The sequence below is a fragment of the Oryx dammah genome, unplaced genomic scaffold (genome assembly GCF_014754425.2).
Source record: "Oryx dammah isolate SB20612 unplaced genomic scaffold, SCBI_Odam_1.1 HiC_scaffold_18, whole genome shotgun sequence".
Lineage (NCBI taxonomy): Eukaryota > Metazoa > Chordata > Mammalia > Artiodactyla > Bovidae > Oryx > Oryx dammah.
In genome coordinates, this window is record NW_024070202.1 from 62,496,820 (window position 1) to 62,511,340 (window position 14,521).

The 14,521-nt window shown below is 42.1% G+C and overlaps 1 protein-coding gene across 1 annotated transcript in view; it reads right to left on the reverse strand.

Annotated features, from left to right (window-relative positions):
- NPSR1 (neuropeptide S receptor 1) overlaps positions 1 to 14,521 on the reverse strand; it is a 154,403-nt gene that overhangs the window by 12,316 nt on the left and 127,566 nt on the right. Inside the window, 1 exon segment of the mRNA XM_040259876.1 lies at positions 5,941 to 6,017. Within this exon segment, the coding sequence (XP_040115810.1) occupies positions 5,941 to 6,017 (77 nt within the window).

Sequence of the window (14,521 nt, forward strand, 5' to 3'; positions counted from 1 at the left end):
TTGCCACCAGCTGTGTTTAGAAAAGTATTAGGAAAAAAGAGATGAACTCAGACAAGAGTTGGTTGGAGTATGAACAAAAATGAAGGAAGTTAGGGAAAGTCCTAAAATTTGGAAACCTTTAAAAAATTTTATTTTATTTTTTTCGCTGTGCTGGGTCTTCATCGCAGTACTTGGGCTTTTTCTAGTGGCGTGGAGTAGAGGATACTCTGCGGTTGTGGTGCCTGGGCTTCGCATTGCAGTCGCTTCTCTTATTGCAGAGCACGGTCTTTAGGGCACTGGGCTTCAGTAGTTGCAGCATGGGGGTGCAATAGTTGTGGCCTCTGCACTTTATAGCACGGGCTCAATAGTTGGGGCACACAGGGTGAGCCACCACATGGCATGTGGGATCTTCCTGGACCGGAGATCAAGCCCATTTCATGGATTCTTTACCACTGAGCCACCAAGGAAGCCCCTTAAAATTCGGAATCTTACAGAGCTGCATGGCTTGATTGTTTCTTGTCTTCATAGCACCAAGTACATACTTTGTATGGCCCAATGCAAATTGAAAATGAAAATGGACTGCTAAAGCAAAGGTGCATACCTTTTGACTGTGCACATCTTATGCCCATGAAGCCAGTATCCAAATTCAGTTGTGACAGAAGTTTACACCAGCAATGACCCATTCAGAATCGTTCCTGAGAGGAAAGGCAGACCAAGGATGTGGCCTCCCACCTATTGTTTCAGATGACCTCAAGCTAGCTTCTATTCTAGGGGACTGAATGAGGAAGCAAAGAAACTAGTCAGACCTGAGAATTATTTTCAGATGCTTGGATATGGTTGCTGGTGAAGCTGACTGGAAGCAAATAAGTCAGAAGTCTACTAAGATTTTTAGGAATGATATTGCTAGATAAACCATGAGGTTTATATCTTTGTTAATACTTAGAACTACCAGATTTTAAAACTTTACCAGTCCTGTGACTGACAAATTGTACCTAGTTGAAGTTTAAATGTACACTTTCCTCGTGTGTCAGTGAGGTTGAGAACCTTGTTTTTGGCTATTTCTCTTTTCCCTCTTATGAAATGTGTTTGTGTCTTCCTCATTTTTCTTCTATTTATCTTTAAAAAATATTTTTATTGATTCTGAAGAATTCTTCATACATTCTAGATACTAATCTTTTCCTAGATAATGTATTGCAAATAGCTTCTCCCACTTTTTGGCTTGACTTTTAAATATAAATAGTCAAATTTATTTATCACTTTTTTGGTTTAATGCATCTTGTCTATCGTTTAAGAAATCCTTTCTTATTCCAGTGTCATAAAGATAACATCCTTCATTGTCTTTAAAAAAATTTTTAAGTCTTACATTTCACATCTATGTTTCAAATTTCCCTGGAATTTAATTATGCCTATGAATTTGAGGTGAAGATCCAATTAATTGATTACCCTATGATCTTCTGACGTATATCAAGTGCTTATATTATATGTGTGGTTCTCTTTGGGAGCTGTTTTTTTTTTTTTTTTTTCCTATTGAATTGTGTCTATACCACACTCTATTAGTCACTCTAACTTTATGATAAATCACTGTTTATACATTCAACCTTTACTACCTTGGGCTTCCCTTGTAGCTCAGTCGGTAAAGAATCTGCCTGCAGTGCAGGAGACCTGGGTTTGATCCTTGGGTTGGGAAGATCCCCTGGAGAAGGAAATGGCAACCCATTCCAGTGTCCTCACCTGGAAAATCTCATGGACAGAAGAGCTTGGTGGGCTGCAGTCCATGGGGTTGCAAAGAGTCGGGCACGACTGAGCTACTAACACTTTTACTACCTTGTTATGATTCTCCAGAACTGTCTTCCTGGCTTTTCTTGACTCTTGAAATTTCCATGTATGTTTTTAAATTGGCTTATCAAGCTTAAGAAAACATCCCATTTGAATTTGATTTTAACTGTATCAATCTGTGAATCATTTGAGGAGAACTGACATCTTTATAGTACTGAATCTGGCTATCCACAAACACGCTATATATATGTTTCATTTATTTTATATTTGTATTTTTTTTTTCACATGGAAAAGGAAATGGCAACCCACTCCAGTATTCTTGCTTGGGAAATCCCATGGACAGAGGAGCCTGGTAGGCTCCAGTACATATATAGGAGTTTCAAGAGTCAGACCTGAGTTAGTGACTAAACAATTTTTTTTTCATAAAGTTCCTTATGCCTTTTGTTGAAGGTAGTTGTTTGCAGAAAAGCCATTTCACTCTCGTGTACTGATAAAGAAAAGTACTTAATGGGATTATTTTAAGTTTATTTAGCTGGAAGTGATTAGGACTTTAACCCAATTGCTCCTAATCAGAAACTTTTTTCTTCAGCTTGTTCTGCCCCATTTAATTGGAAACACGTACTTTGGCTATAGCATGGGTCACATCATATCTTCCAAGTCATATTGGCCAGATGCAGTTATATCCAGATATGTTACACTTTGTCCATTTCATGGGTACACCTCTTCCATCTCCTGCCCACAGGCAGTAAATGTTCTGTTTTATAGGAGTAAACATCGCTGGGCTTCAAAAGCAAGCTCATTTATAAAGGATAATCTACAGGATTGGAAACTTCATATTCTCTACCTTTCACCTGCCAAGCACTTGTTTTGGGGAAAGTCTGTAGATCATTTATTATACAGTTATTTCTTTTCCTTTCTGTCAGACTTGAGGGGGAGAAAATAGACATACTTGCCAGGAAGAAGAATGATTCTGAAACTTGAATTTTGCAGCCGTGTTTAAAAAGTTAGCTTCTGTTCACACTAATCATTGCTTATTTCCCCTTGTTGATGGGCAGTAATCCTAGAATACTAAAACCAGTGGAAACCTTTTTCCTTGCCAACTGTAGGGTTACTTGGCTGTAATGAGATTGAAAATCGAGCTGCTTATGAATAAGATACAGAAAGTACACAGGCTTTTTGGAACTACTCTTCTCCTCATTCCAGAAAAGGGTCAGTGATGCTGATACAAAGATTAAAATTGATATGATGGACATATAAACTTGTACTAGAGGATAAAAATTTATTGTAGCCATTTCCACCTTTGGAAAGGAGAGGCATACTGTATATCAGTGGAAAATGGATCTCTTTGCAGCTTTATAAAATCTCAGGGACTGGAGGATGGGGGAATCCAAGAGTGCAGGAACTAGAAAATTGAGTAGCAGGGAGATCTGGGGGACTCTGGAGAGAGACAGGGTAATCACAGATATAAAAGGCCTGCTGAGATAAAAGTGGGAGATCCCTAAGGTGGTGGGGTAGCTGACCGAATGTGGAAACTCTTTATCACCTCAAGCCTAAGGAAATGAGATGGATTCCGTGATTCATTGGATCAAGAGCAGAGGAAACAGAAGAACTGTTGGAGGTGAGACCGTGGGGTGAGAGCTCAGAGGGACAGTGTGAGAGGACACACTAGTCTCCTGGAACTGGCAGAAATCACAGACAAGGGTTTAAACCAATCTGATTTAAATCTGAAAGTACAGAAGACCTCAGCCTACTTAAGCAAAATTAGGTCACCTTTTAGATTTTTAAATACATCAAAACACTTCAAGAGATGATTCTGGAAAACTTCACTGAAGGCTAGCTCAGCAAAGAGGCTGGCGGGTGACAGCCATGCCAACAATCCTGAGTTTGAGTTTTATAATTAAAAAAAAATTTTTTTGAAATTGAGCTTTTTTCAGTCATTCACCACCTTCCTTTCTGTAATGTTCTTTCTTCTGAGAGGCAGCCTAATGTGGAAGAGAAGACCTAGGCTTTCTAGCCAGTCATATGTGCATTTGAATCCTGCTATATCATGAGCTACCTATGAAAACAAGCAAATTGCTTAACCTTCGAGCCTGTCTTCCATTTGTAAGAGAGAGATGATGATACCACCGTTCAGAGTTGTGTAAGGATTCCGGGAGGTAAAGTATGGAAAGGACCCAGAAGTGGCTGACAGCAGATGCACTGTGTCTCTCTGTCTTGTCAGTCTGTGTTGACAGACTAAGCAAACAAATGGACGGTAGCCAGATCATATTTAAGATGGAACTTTGACCCACACTCTGCAGCAACCAACCCAGGAAACCAACCCATTATCTATGGTAACCAGTTGAGGAAACCAACCTACTCTATGCGAGTCAGACTTGCAGAAAGTCAGACCACTGTTTCTAACCCAGAGTCCATAAACTGAATAATACCTCCTGGAACAGTCTACCACAAAATACCCAAGACTTGACTACTGACTGATAGCTCTTTAATTTTTGCCCCTATTGTCAACTTAAAACCAACCAGAGAAAGCCAAATACGCACGCCTAACCCATCACACAGGATGCTGTGCTTTTAATCAGCACACTCACAGCTTCCCCGTGACAACAGCCCCCAGTCAGGGCATGTCTGAAGCTTCACCACTCCTCTGACTGCTTTTGTATTTCTGTCAAAAGACAAGTGATGGTGGCTGATTCCCTTGCTATAGCAAGCTTTGAATAAATAGCCTTTGTCTATTCTCATTTGGTTGGTGTATGTTTATTTCCACTGTCTCTCTCTCTTCTCACTTTTTCCCCCTGACTCTTCCCCTGTTATGCACTGTATATTTGTGTCATGACAAAATTCATAAGTTGAAGACTTAACCCCCCCAATGTGATGATATTAATTTTTGCAGATGGGGCCTTTGGGAAATAGAGTTAGATGAGAACAGGAATCTTATGATGGAATTAGTGCCCTTATAAGAAGAGACAGTAGAAAGATTTCTGTCTCTCCTCTCTGCTTTGTGAGTAGATAGCAAGAAGCCAGAAAGGCCATCTGCAATCCAAGAAGAGAGTTCTTACCAGGAACAGAATTGACTGGTACCTCGATCTTGGGTTTCTAGTCTCTAGAACTGTGATAAAATTAATTTATTGTTTAAGCCACTTGCTGTGGTATATTGCTACGGCAGCCTGAGCACACTAAAACAACCTCCTTTTCCCCGTGTTCCCCCTCCAACCTAGAGCTCTGGGCTTTCTAAAGCCCTCTGGTCCTACTTCACCTGAGCTGTCAAACTAGGATCATGAACTCTGTTAAGTGACAACTCAATCAAAAACCTACCCAGGCAATGCAATGATATATCTATATAGATAGGTATAATTTAAAATTAATATGATTTCCATTTGTAAAAGATGGATGATAATTTTTGCAAAATGAATATATATGTATGGTCTTGGTCCGTGGAAACTCCATCGTCTCCTTTTTCAGAACTAGCCGTTTTATAGTAACTAGACACCCAGGAGACCTTCTCTTCTCTCTCGGGCATGTTTGTGTGCTGTGTTCTCTCCAGCTTGTTCTCAGAGGCCCAGTGTTGTCTGCCTGGGAAGCAGATGGGCCTCCAAGTCTCAGCACCTATTGTGTAGGTGGCGCTCAGCAGTAAGGTTGCTGAAATGGGATTTGGGGAAGGGCTGTAGCAGGCAGTCTTGGGCTTGTTCTGCTGTGTGGGGTATGCTCAAACCATGGGGAGGGCATGTATTCTGCCTTGACTGTCCTAGGGTCCAGGACTGTTCTGTGGTTAGATGACAGTTTTTCTGTAAGTTTAAGTGAAGCAGAAATGTCTATCCTCATGTTTTGCTGAATGTGTGGCCTCCTCCCTACACGGTCCTCTCTTTTCATACCAGAGTTCTCTTGGGTGCCTCTCTGCAAACCCACCAGGATAGGGTTACCCTCAGACCCTGGCTTAGAGCTGTTTCAAGGGGCTCTGCTGGCACAGCTCAGCCAGACCCAAAGTCCTCCTTCCTCAGATTTTGGGAGAGCCATGTGAAGAAGGTAAAGCCTGCCTGAAGCAGATTTTGGGGGTCTGACCTGCTAGCTGGGCCCTGATATAACAGCAGGCTTGTTATAACTGTAAAACCCCAGCTCATGTTTGCTAGAGAAAAACCTCTGCAGAAGCAAAATAAGCTAAGGATTTGGTAATGCAGATGAAAGACTTACCTGAGCAGTTGGAAATCACTGTCTCATAGGCTTTGCTTTTGACCCAAATAGTTCTGATCACAATGGCATAGATGACACTGTGGAAAGGACCAAAGATAGTATTAAAGTGGCCGGTGGGTCCCCACCCTGAGGACCACTCCAGTTCCCCAAGTGTGAGATATGGAGGCAAGGGTCTCTCAGCCATGGTCTGCTCCCCTATCCTTCCTGATTACAGAGTCACAATAGATGGCAGCCGCTTCTTTTTTTAAGTCAGGAGGCTTGGACTGGGTGAAATTAAGTGATTTCTCCAAGATAATTCAGATGGTCAGAAGTACAACTGAGACTGGAATCCGAACACAGGGTTTGGGGTCAGAAAAATTTAGATTTGTAACTAGCTCTATTATTTGCTGGGTGTATGGCCTTGACAGCCTTTCCTTGGCTCCATAATTCCTGCCTCGGGTGTTCACATCACTGTGTCATCCTCTCTCCTTGAGTATGGCCAGACCTGTGACTTGCTTATCAGTGCATTGGGGTGAAAGTGATGGGATGTCTATGATTACATAAGTGTGTAGGATCTGTCTTGCTAGTGTCTCTAATGCTTTGCTAGCTCTGAAGAAGCAAGCTTTTGTGAGTCCTTTAGCCCCAAGAAATCAATTCTGCCAGAAGTCCAGGGAAACTTGGAGGAAAATCCTTCCTTACTTGAGCCTCTGATAACACCCCAGCCCTGGTAGACACCTAAGCAGAGGACCCAGTTAAACCATGTCCAGACTCTGACCCACAGAAACTGTGAGATAATAAGTTATAGCAACCCGAACCCATTAAGAGATAGATTATCATGAACCTGGTGACTTAAAATAATAATGTTACCCAGAAATAGACAACTAATACACTGAGTGAAACAGGAAGAATGTTGTGTCCCTCCTCCCCAAATTTACATGTTGAAATCCTCCTGTCCAATGTGGTGTTATAAGGATATGGGACTTTGGGGAGGTGCTTAGGTCGTATGGAGGGTTGCATCTTCATGAGTGGGATTAATGCCCTTGTAAGAGGATATTCCCACAGGATTCTGGTGACATTTTTGTCGTGTGAGGCTACAAGGAGAAGTCTGCTACCTGGAAGAGAGCCCTCACCCAACCGTGCTCCTGCTCGTGCTCAGCTGCTAATTCATGTCCTACTCCTTTGTGACCCCGTGGACCATAGCCTGTCAAGTTCCTCTGTCCATGGGCTTTCCCAGGCAAGAATACTGGAGTGGATTGCCATTTCCTTCTCCAGGGAATCTTCCCAACCTAGGGGTCAAACCCACATCTCCTGCATTGCAGGCAGATTCTTTACCACGGAGCCACCAGGGAGGCCCCACCCAACTGAACTGGCAACCTAATTTAAGACTTCCAGCCTCCAGTACTGTGAGAAATATATTTCTGTTGTTTGCAAGTCACCTGCTCTGTGATGTTCTATCATAGCAGCCAGAACCCACTAAAAGACTGGGTCTTAGTTTAGACCATCAAATCAAGTTAATAAGGCAAACTTCAGAGTTTTTTAGGGATCAAATGTGACAACCTCTAAAGTGCTATACACAGTGTTTTAAAATTATCAGAGGCTCAATGAATGTCATTTTCTTTCCCTTCCTTCTTCATTTTTCACATGATATCACGCCTAATATTACATGGTGTAATCTGCACCTAGGGGCTTCCTTGGTGACCCAGTAGTAGAGAATCCGCCTGCAATAAAGGAGACGTGGGTTTGATTCCCGGGTTAGGAAGATCCCCTGGAGGAGGAAATGGCAACCCAGTCCAGTATTCTTGCTTGGGAAATTCCATGGACAGAGGAGCCTGGTGGGCTACAGTCCATGGGTTCGCAAAGAGTCAGACATGACTGAGTGACTCAACAACAACAACAACAGCAGAATATGCACCTAACAGGAAAAAAGGACTAATGACTCAAAAGCATGAGCAAATTTTGTATCCTTTATCCCCTTTGATAAATATAAACATACTCTTCTTTAATTAGTTATTTGACATTTCTAATATACTAAGAACCTTGACTAAAAACTTTGAGACAAAGCACTGCTTCATTTTAAAACTGCACTAACATCCCTCTTGAGAATCACTTGGTTAAAAAAAAAATCAGAGTTCTAGTTCACAGTAGCTGACAAAGCACTAATTGCTTTTAATGATCTCTGTAATATAACTCAATTAATGATTGTGGTAAAACCCTCCTTATTGCTTTTCCCTGCTCAGAGAACCTCCTCTGAGTCTGCCAGGAAAGCTCAGGGTCTTTGTGGAGCATCCTCACCCTTCCTATACCTACCCAGGGACTTTTCTGGAAATTGTTTGTCTACATGAAAGAAAAAATGAGAAAGCAAATTGCTAGTGAGACTATTCTTTTCCCTAAGTTGAATACTTGTTAGATCAGGAAAACTTTTTCCCAGATAAATGAAATACAAGAAAAGGTCACAATATCATTAAGTGTAATTGAATACCACAGTTGCAACCCCGCTGCTTAATTGAACAATAATTCAAGTATTTGTTGACTATCAACCATATAACGCAGTGGAAAATTAAGAAAGGTTTCATGTGTTAGGGGTTTGGGCCTTAGTCACTCCCACCTTGTCTCGCTAGGATCAATCAGGCAAGTAGAAAGCCAGGAGCAGCTTTACTGTTAGCCAGGAAAACTAATAAGTAGGATGCCCCTTTATTTCCCAAATCCGGCCACTTCTCAGGATGTAACAGTCATACATCAGAGAGAACTGTCAATGCATTTATTTCCTTCTTGCTGATTCCTTTCATCTAATTAATCAGCAAATTCTGAGAACTGTCCCTTCAAAATGTCTCCATCATCTGTACCTTCCTCTCTACTTCTGCTCTTCAGCATCACTTCATACCCTTACAGTCTCTTCTTGTTTAATATCTGGAACCTGCTTTATTGTGAGGAAATGAATATAACACAAAATTTACCATTTTATCCATTTTTAAGTGTACAGTTTGGCAGCATTAAGTACACTGACATTGCTGTACAACTATTACTATCATCCATCTCCAAAACTTTCTCATCTTTCCCAGCTGAAACTTTGTATCTGTTAAACACAGAAATATGCATTAATGCACAAAGTAATGTGTCATCCATATGGAGGGGCCATGAAAATTTTCTTTGTATCCCTCTAATATATGTGCTGCCAGAACAAACACTCCTTATCATCTCTTGCCTGATTTATTGCCATAGTCTTATAAACATCACCACTTTGCTACCATCTGGAATGTCCATACCACTTGCCATCAGAATTGGAGCTTTGGGACAGAGAATCATTCTTTGGCTTTAAAACCCTTCAGTGCCTCCGCTTTCCTCAGTTCAGTTCAGTCGCTCAGTCGTGTCCGACTCTTTGCGACCCCATGAATCGCAGCATGCCAGGCCTCCCTATCCATCACCAACTCCCGGAGTTCACTCAGACTCACATCCATTGAGTCCATCATTCCATCCAACCATCTCATCCTCGGTCGTCCCCTTCTCCTCCTGCCCCCAATCCCTCCCAGCATCAGAGTCTTTTCCAATGAGTCAACTCTTCACATGAGGTGGCCAAAGTACTGGAGCTTCAGCTTGAGCATCATTCCTTCCAAAGAAATCCCAGGGTTGATCTCCTTCAGAATGGACTGGTTGGATCTTCTTGCAGTCCAAGGGACTCTCAAGAGTCTTCTCCAACACCACAGTTCAAAAGCATCAATTCTTCAGTGCTCAGCCTTCTTCACAGTCCAACTCTCACATCCATACATGACCACAGGAAAAACCATAGCCTTGACTAGACAGACCTTAGTCGGCAAAGTAATGTCTCTGCTTTTGAATATACTGTCTAGGTTGGTCATAACTTTTCTTCCAAGGAGTAAGCGTCTTTTAATTTCATGGCTGAAGTCACCATCTGCAGTGATTTTGGAGCCCCCCAAAATAAAGTCTGACACTGTTTCCACTGTTCCCCATGTATTTCCCATGAAGTGATGGGACCAGATACCATGATCTTCGTTTTCTGAATGTTGAGTTTTAAGCCAACTTTTTCACTCTCCTCTTTCACTTTCATCAAGAGGCTTTTTAGTTCCTCTTCACTTTCTGCCATAAGGGTGGTGTCATCTGCACATCTGAGGTTATTGATATTTCTCCCGGCAATCTTGATTCCAGCTTGTGTTTCTTCCAGCCCAGCGTTTCTCATGATGTACTCTGCATAGAAGTTAAATAAACAGGGTGACAATATATAGCCTTGACGTACTCCTTTTCCTATTTGGAACCAGTCTCTTGTTCCATGTCCAGTTCTAACTGTTGCTTCCTGACCTGCATACAGATTTCTCAAGAGGCAGGTCAGGTGGTCTGGTATTCCCATTTCTTTCAGAATTTTCCACAGTTTACTGTGATCCACACAGTCAAAGGCTTTGGCATAGTCAAGAATGCAGAAATAGATGTTTTTCTGGAACTCTCTTGCTTTTTTGATGATCTAGCAGATGTTGGCAATTTGATCTCTGGTTCCTCTGCCTTTTCTAAAACCAGCTTGAACATCAGGGAGTTCACGGTTCACGTACGGCTGAAGCCTGGCTTGGAGAATTTTGAGCATTACTTTACTAGCATGTGAGATGAGTGCAATTGTGCAGTAGTTTGAGCATTCTTTGGCATTGCCTTTCTTTGGAATTGGAATAAAAACTGACCTTTTCCAGTCCTGTGGCCACTGCTGAGTCTTCCAAATTTGCTGGCATATTGAGTGCAGCACTTTCACAGCATCATCTTTCAGAATTTGAAACAGCTCAACTGGAATTCCATCACCTCCACTAGCTTTGTTCGTAGTGATGCTTTCTAAGGCCCACTTAACTTCACATTCCAAGATGTCTGGCTCTAGATTAGTGATCACATCATCATGATTATCTGGGTCGTGAAGATCTTTTCTGTACGGTTCTTCTGTGTATTCTTGCCACCTCTTCTTAATATCTTCTGCTTCTGTTAGGTCCATACCATTTCTTTCCTTTATCAAGCTCATCTTTGCATGAAATATTCCCTTGGTATCTCTAATTTTCTTGAAGAGATCTCTAGTCTTTCCCATTCTGTTCTTTTCCTCTATTTCTTTGCATTGATCGCTGAAGAAGTCTTTCTTATCTCTTGCTATTCTTTGGAACTCTGCATTCAGATGCCTATATCTTTCCTTTTCTACTTTGCTTTTTGCCTCTCATCTTTTCACAGCTATTTGTAAGGCCTCCCCAGACAGCCATTTTGCTTTTTTGCATATCTTTTCCATGGGGATGGTCTACATTCTAGGAATCAGCAAACTAAAATGGACTGGAATGGGTGAATTTAACTCAGATGACCATTATATCTACTACTGCGGGCAGGAATCCCTCAGAAGAAATGGAGTAGCCATCATGGTCAATAAAAGAGACTGAAATGCAGTACTTGGATGCAATCTCAAAAATGACAGAATGATCTCTGTTCGTCTCCCAGGCAAACCATTCAATATCACAGTTATCCAAGTCTATGCCCCAACCAGTAATGCTGAAGAAACTGAAGTTGAACGGTTTTATGAAGACCTACAAGACCTTTTAGAACTAACACCCCCAAAAGATGTCTTTTTCATTATAGGGGACTGGAATGCAAAAGTAGGAAGTCAAGAAACACCTGGAGTAACAGGCAAATTTGGCCGTGGAATGCGGAATGAAGCAAGGCAAAGACTAATAGAGTTTTGCCAAGAAAATGCACTGGTCATAGCAAACACCCTCTTCCAACAACACAAGAGAAGACTCTACACATGGACATCACCAGATGGTCAACATCAAAATCAGATTGATTATATTCTTTGCAGCTGAAGATGGAGAAGCTCTATACAGTCAACAAAAACAAGACCAGGAGCTGACTGAGGCTCAGATCATGAACTCCTTATTACCAAATTCAGACTTAAATTGAAGAAAGTAGGGAAAACCGCTAGACCATTCAGGTATGACCTAAATCAAATCCCTTATGATTATACAGTGGAAGTGAGAAATAGATTTAAGGGCCTAGATCTGATAGATAGCATGCCTGATGAACTATGGAACGAGGTTCGTGACATTGTACAGGAGACAGGGATCAAGACCATCGCTTTCCTATATGATGCTATCTAGTCTCTTGAGCAGGGCATCCAAAGCCTCCCACAATCTATCTTTGCCTTCTTCACCTCTATCGTCATCATCCTGTCTCCCTCTACTCCACTGTCTCTCAATACACCTTCTTCCATGTCAGCAAGAGGAGTAGCCAACTAAACTAACCCCAATTCCATGCTTAATATGTAGTTGACTTTGGGCGAACATAAGGTCCAATGTCTTCCATTTCTCTGTGTCTCCTTTGCTTCCTATAGATACATTTTTTTAGCCCATTCTCCACGCATCACATTGATATAAAGCCTTTCTCTTCCTCAGTGGCAGCTGGCTCCCTCCTCCTTGGGGCCTCTGGGCTGGTATAACACTTGGTATGTTGAGTCTTGTCTATGCCGTGCACGTGTGCGCAGTCACTGTTACGGTTTTGTGACCCATGGACTGTATCCCACCAGGTTCCTCTGTCCATAGGACTTTACAGGCAAGAATACTGGAGTGGGTTGCCCTTTCCTGCTGCAGGGTATCTTCCTGACCCAGAGATTGAACCCATGTCTCCTATATCCTCTGTATTTGGTAGGTGGCTCTTTACCACTGAGCCACCCGGGAAGTCCCTTGTCTATGGCAGTCATATCTTAAAGATCAAGCAGATCCAGAAATGGCCCATTCTCAGAAACAGCTGAGGAATAGCATCTCCATCCTTTCAGGTCAGCTTCTTCCATGTCTTTTATTTATCTCCATTCTCTCAGCAGGCATAGCTTGACTTCAAGCTTCTTAGAAACCTGAGAACCTAAGGGGCACCGAGATTGAGTAAAGTATCCCTTTCCTGGCTGGTTTATTTCTTGATTTTATGGAAGGCGATCCAAACACAGACCCATTTTCTTCCGTTGCCTTCCGAAGGCAGCTCCTGGCCATGGAAGAGTGGGAGAGTGCAAACCAGAGGAAGGCTTTTCAAGTGGCATTAAGTACTTAAGAGGATGCCTGAGGCTACTTCCTGAGTCTTGCTTCTAGATTGTGTGAGTGTCAGGAAACGGAATCAAAAGTTCCCTCTGTCCTCAAGATACAGGGAGAACATTCCACTCAGACCAAAAGTGCCCCTTTCATGACTCCTACTCAGCACAGGTCAGGGACTTGATGGATGCCCATCACAGTCTTAGAGCCACAGGTTCCGTCTCTGTCTCCACCGTTGCCTCATTTTGGGGCCTGAGTATGAGGTCCAGTTGTGCTCTGTAGATCTAACTAGAAGCTAAGCGTGAGTGGGCGTAGAAGTGGGAGTAGGGGAGCTGATGCTTCACTCGGCATGCTTCACGTGGTCCTTTTCACTCTTCTCCTACTAGTGGCTTAAGGATGCTCCCTGATCAAAAGTGTCTCTCTCCTCATTAATTATTTTCACTAACACTAATGCCATGAAGATAAGATATAGGGGATGTAAGAGTATGTAATAGAGGCTTGGCTTGAAAGGCTTCAGGGAAGCCTTTCCAGAAGAGGAGTAGTTTCAGCTAAGATCTGAAGAATAAAATGGTTTTTTTAAATGCAAAAAAAAATAAGGTGGTCATTCAAGCAGAGGGAATAGCATGTGCAAAGTCTCTGAGACAGGAGGGATCAGGCCCATTTGAAGAACTTAGAGAAGGCCAGTGTGGTTGAAGCATGGTGAGTAAGGCAGCTTGTGTGGCCTAAGAAAAGGGTGGAGAGTGAGGCATGGACCAGGTCACACATGGCCTTGAGTACAGAGTTTGAGGTCTTGGACTTTTTGTCCCAAAACAATAGAAATCCTCTGAATGGCTCTAAACAGGAAAGTGAAGTGATTGATCACTTTTTATTTTTTTCAAAGATCAGATGTCCTTCAGTATGTTTGTTTCTGTACATATGTATATCCTGGTATGTGAATTGAACAGTCCTGGAAGGATGTATAACAAGATCTTAACACTGCTGCTTCTGAGGAGGGAAGCAGGGGAAGGAAGAATTTTATTTTTCATTTCATACTGTTTTGTTTGCTTAAAATGGGGAAATCTTTCCAAAAGCTCTTCAAAAGACACTGCCTCACATTTCATTGCCTAGAATTAGATCTGAAGCATTCACATGCTAAGGGGAGGGGTTGCCATGAGTAGCTTAGAGTGGAATGGATATGGGGAACTCAGATATAAGCATCTACCATAACCTAGCAGGCTAGTAATGATGGCTTTTTCAAAAGACCTAACTCTTGCCATCCCTCAGACAATATACCTTGGCCTTGGACATCTCGTACCATGGACAGTGCTGGCTAGGACCTTGGGCCCTTTTATCTACCATGACCTTTTAGTCCACAGACCTGTCCTGACCTCTGCATGGGGCTTTCCCCACAGCATGACCCCCTTTCCCCAAACAAAATAAATGGATTTTTTTTCTGCATAATATAAATCAGTGCTCCATGACCAATGTGCATTTTTCCACTTATTGCTTTGCAGTTGCCAGCTATGGATCTTTTATGCCTCTACCTTCATCTCCTAGAGTAAAAATGATAGGAGAATGAGAAATCA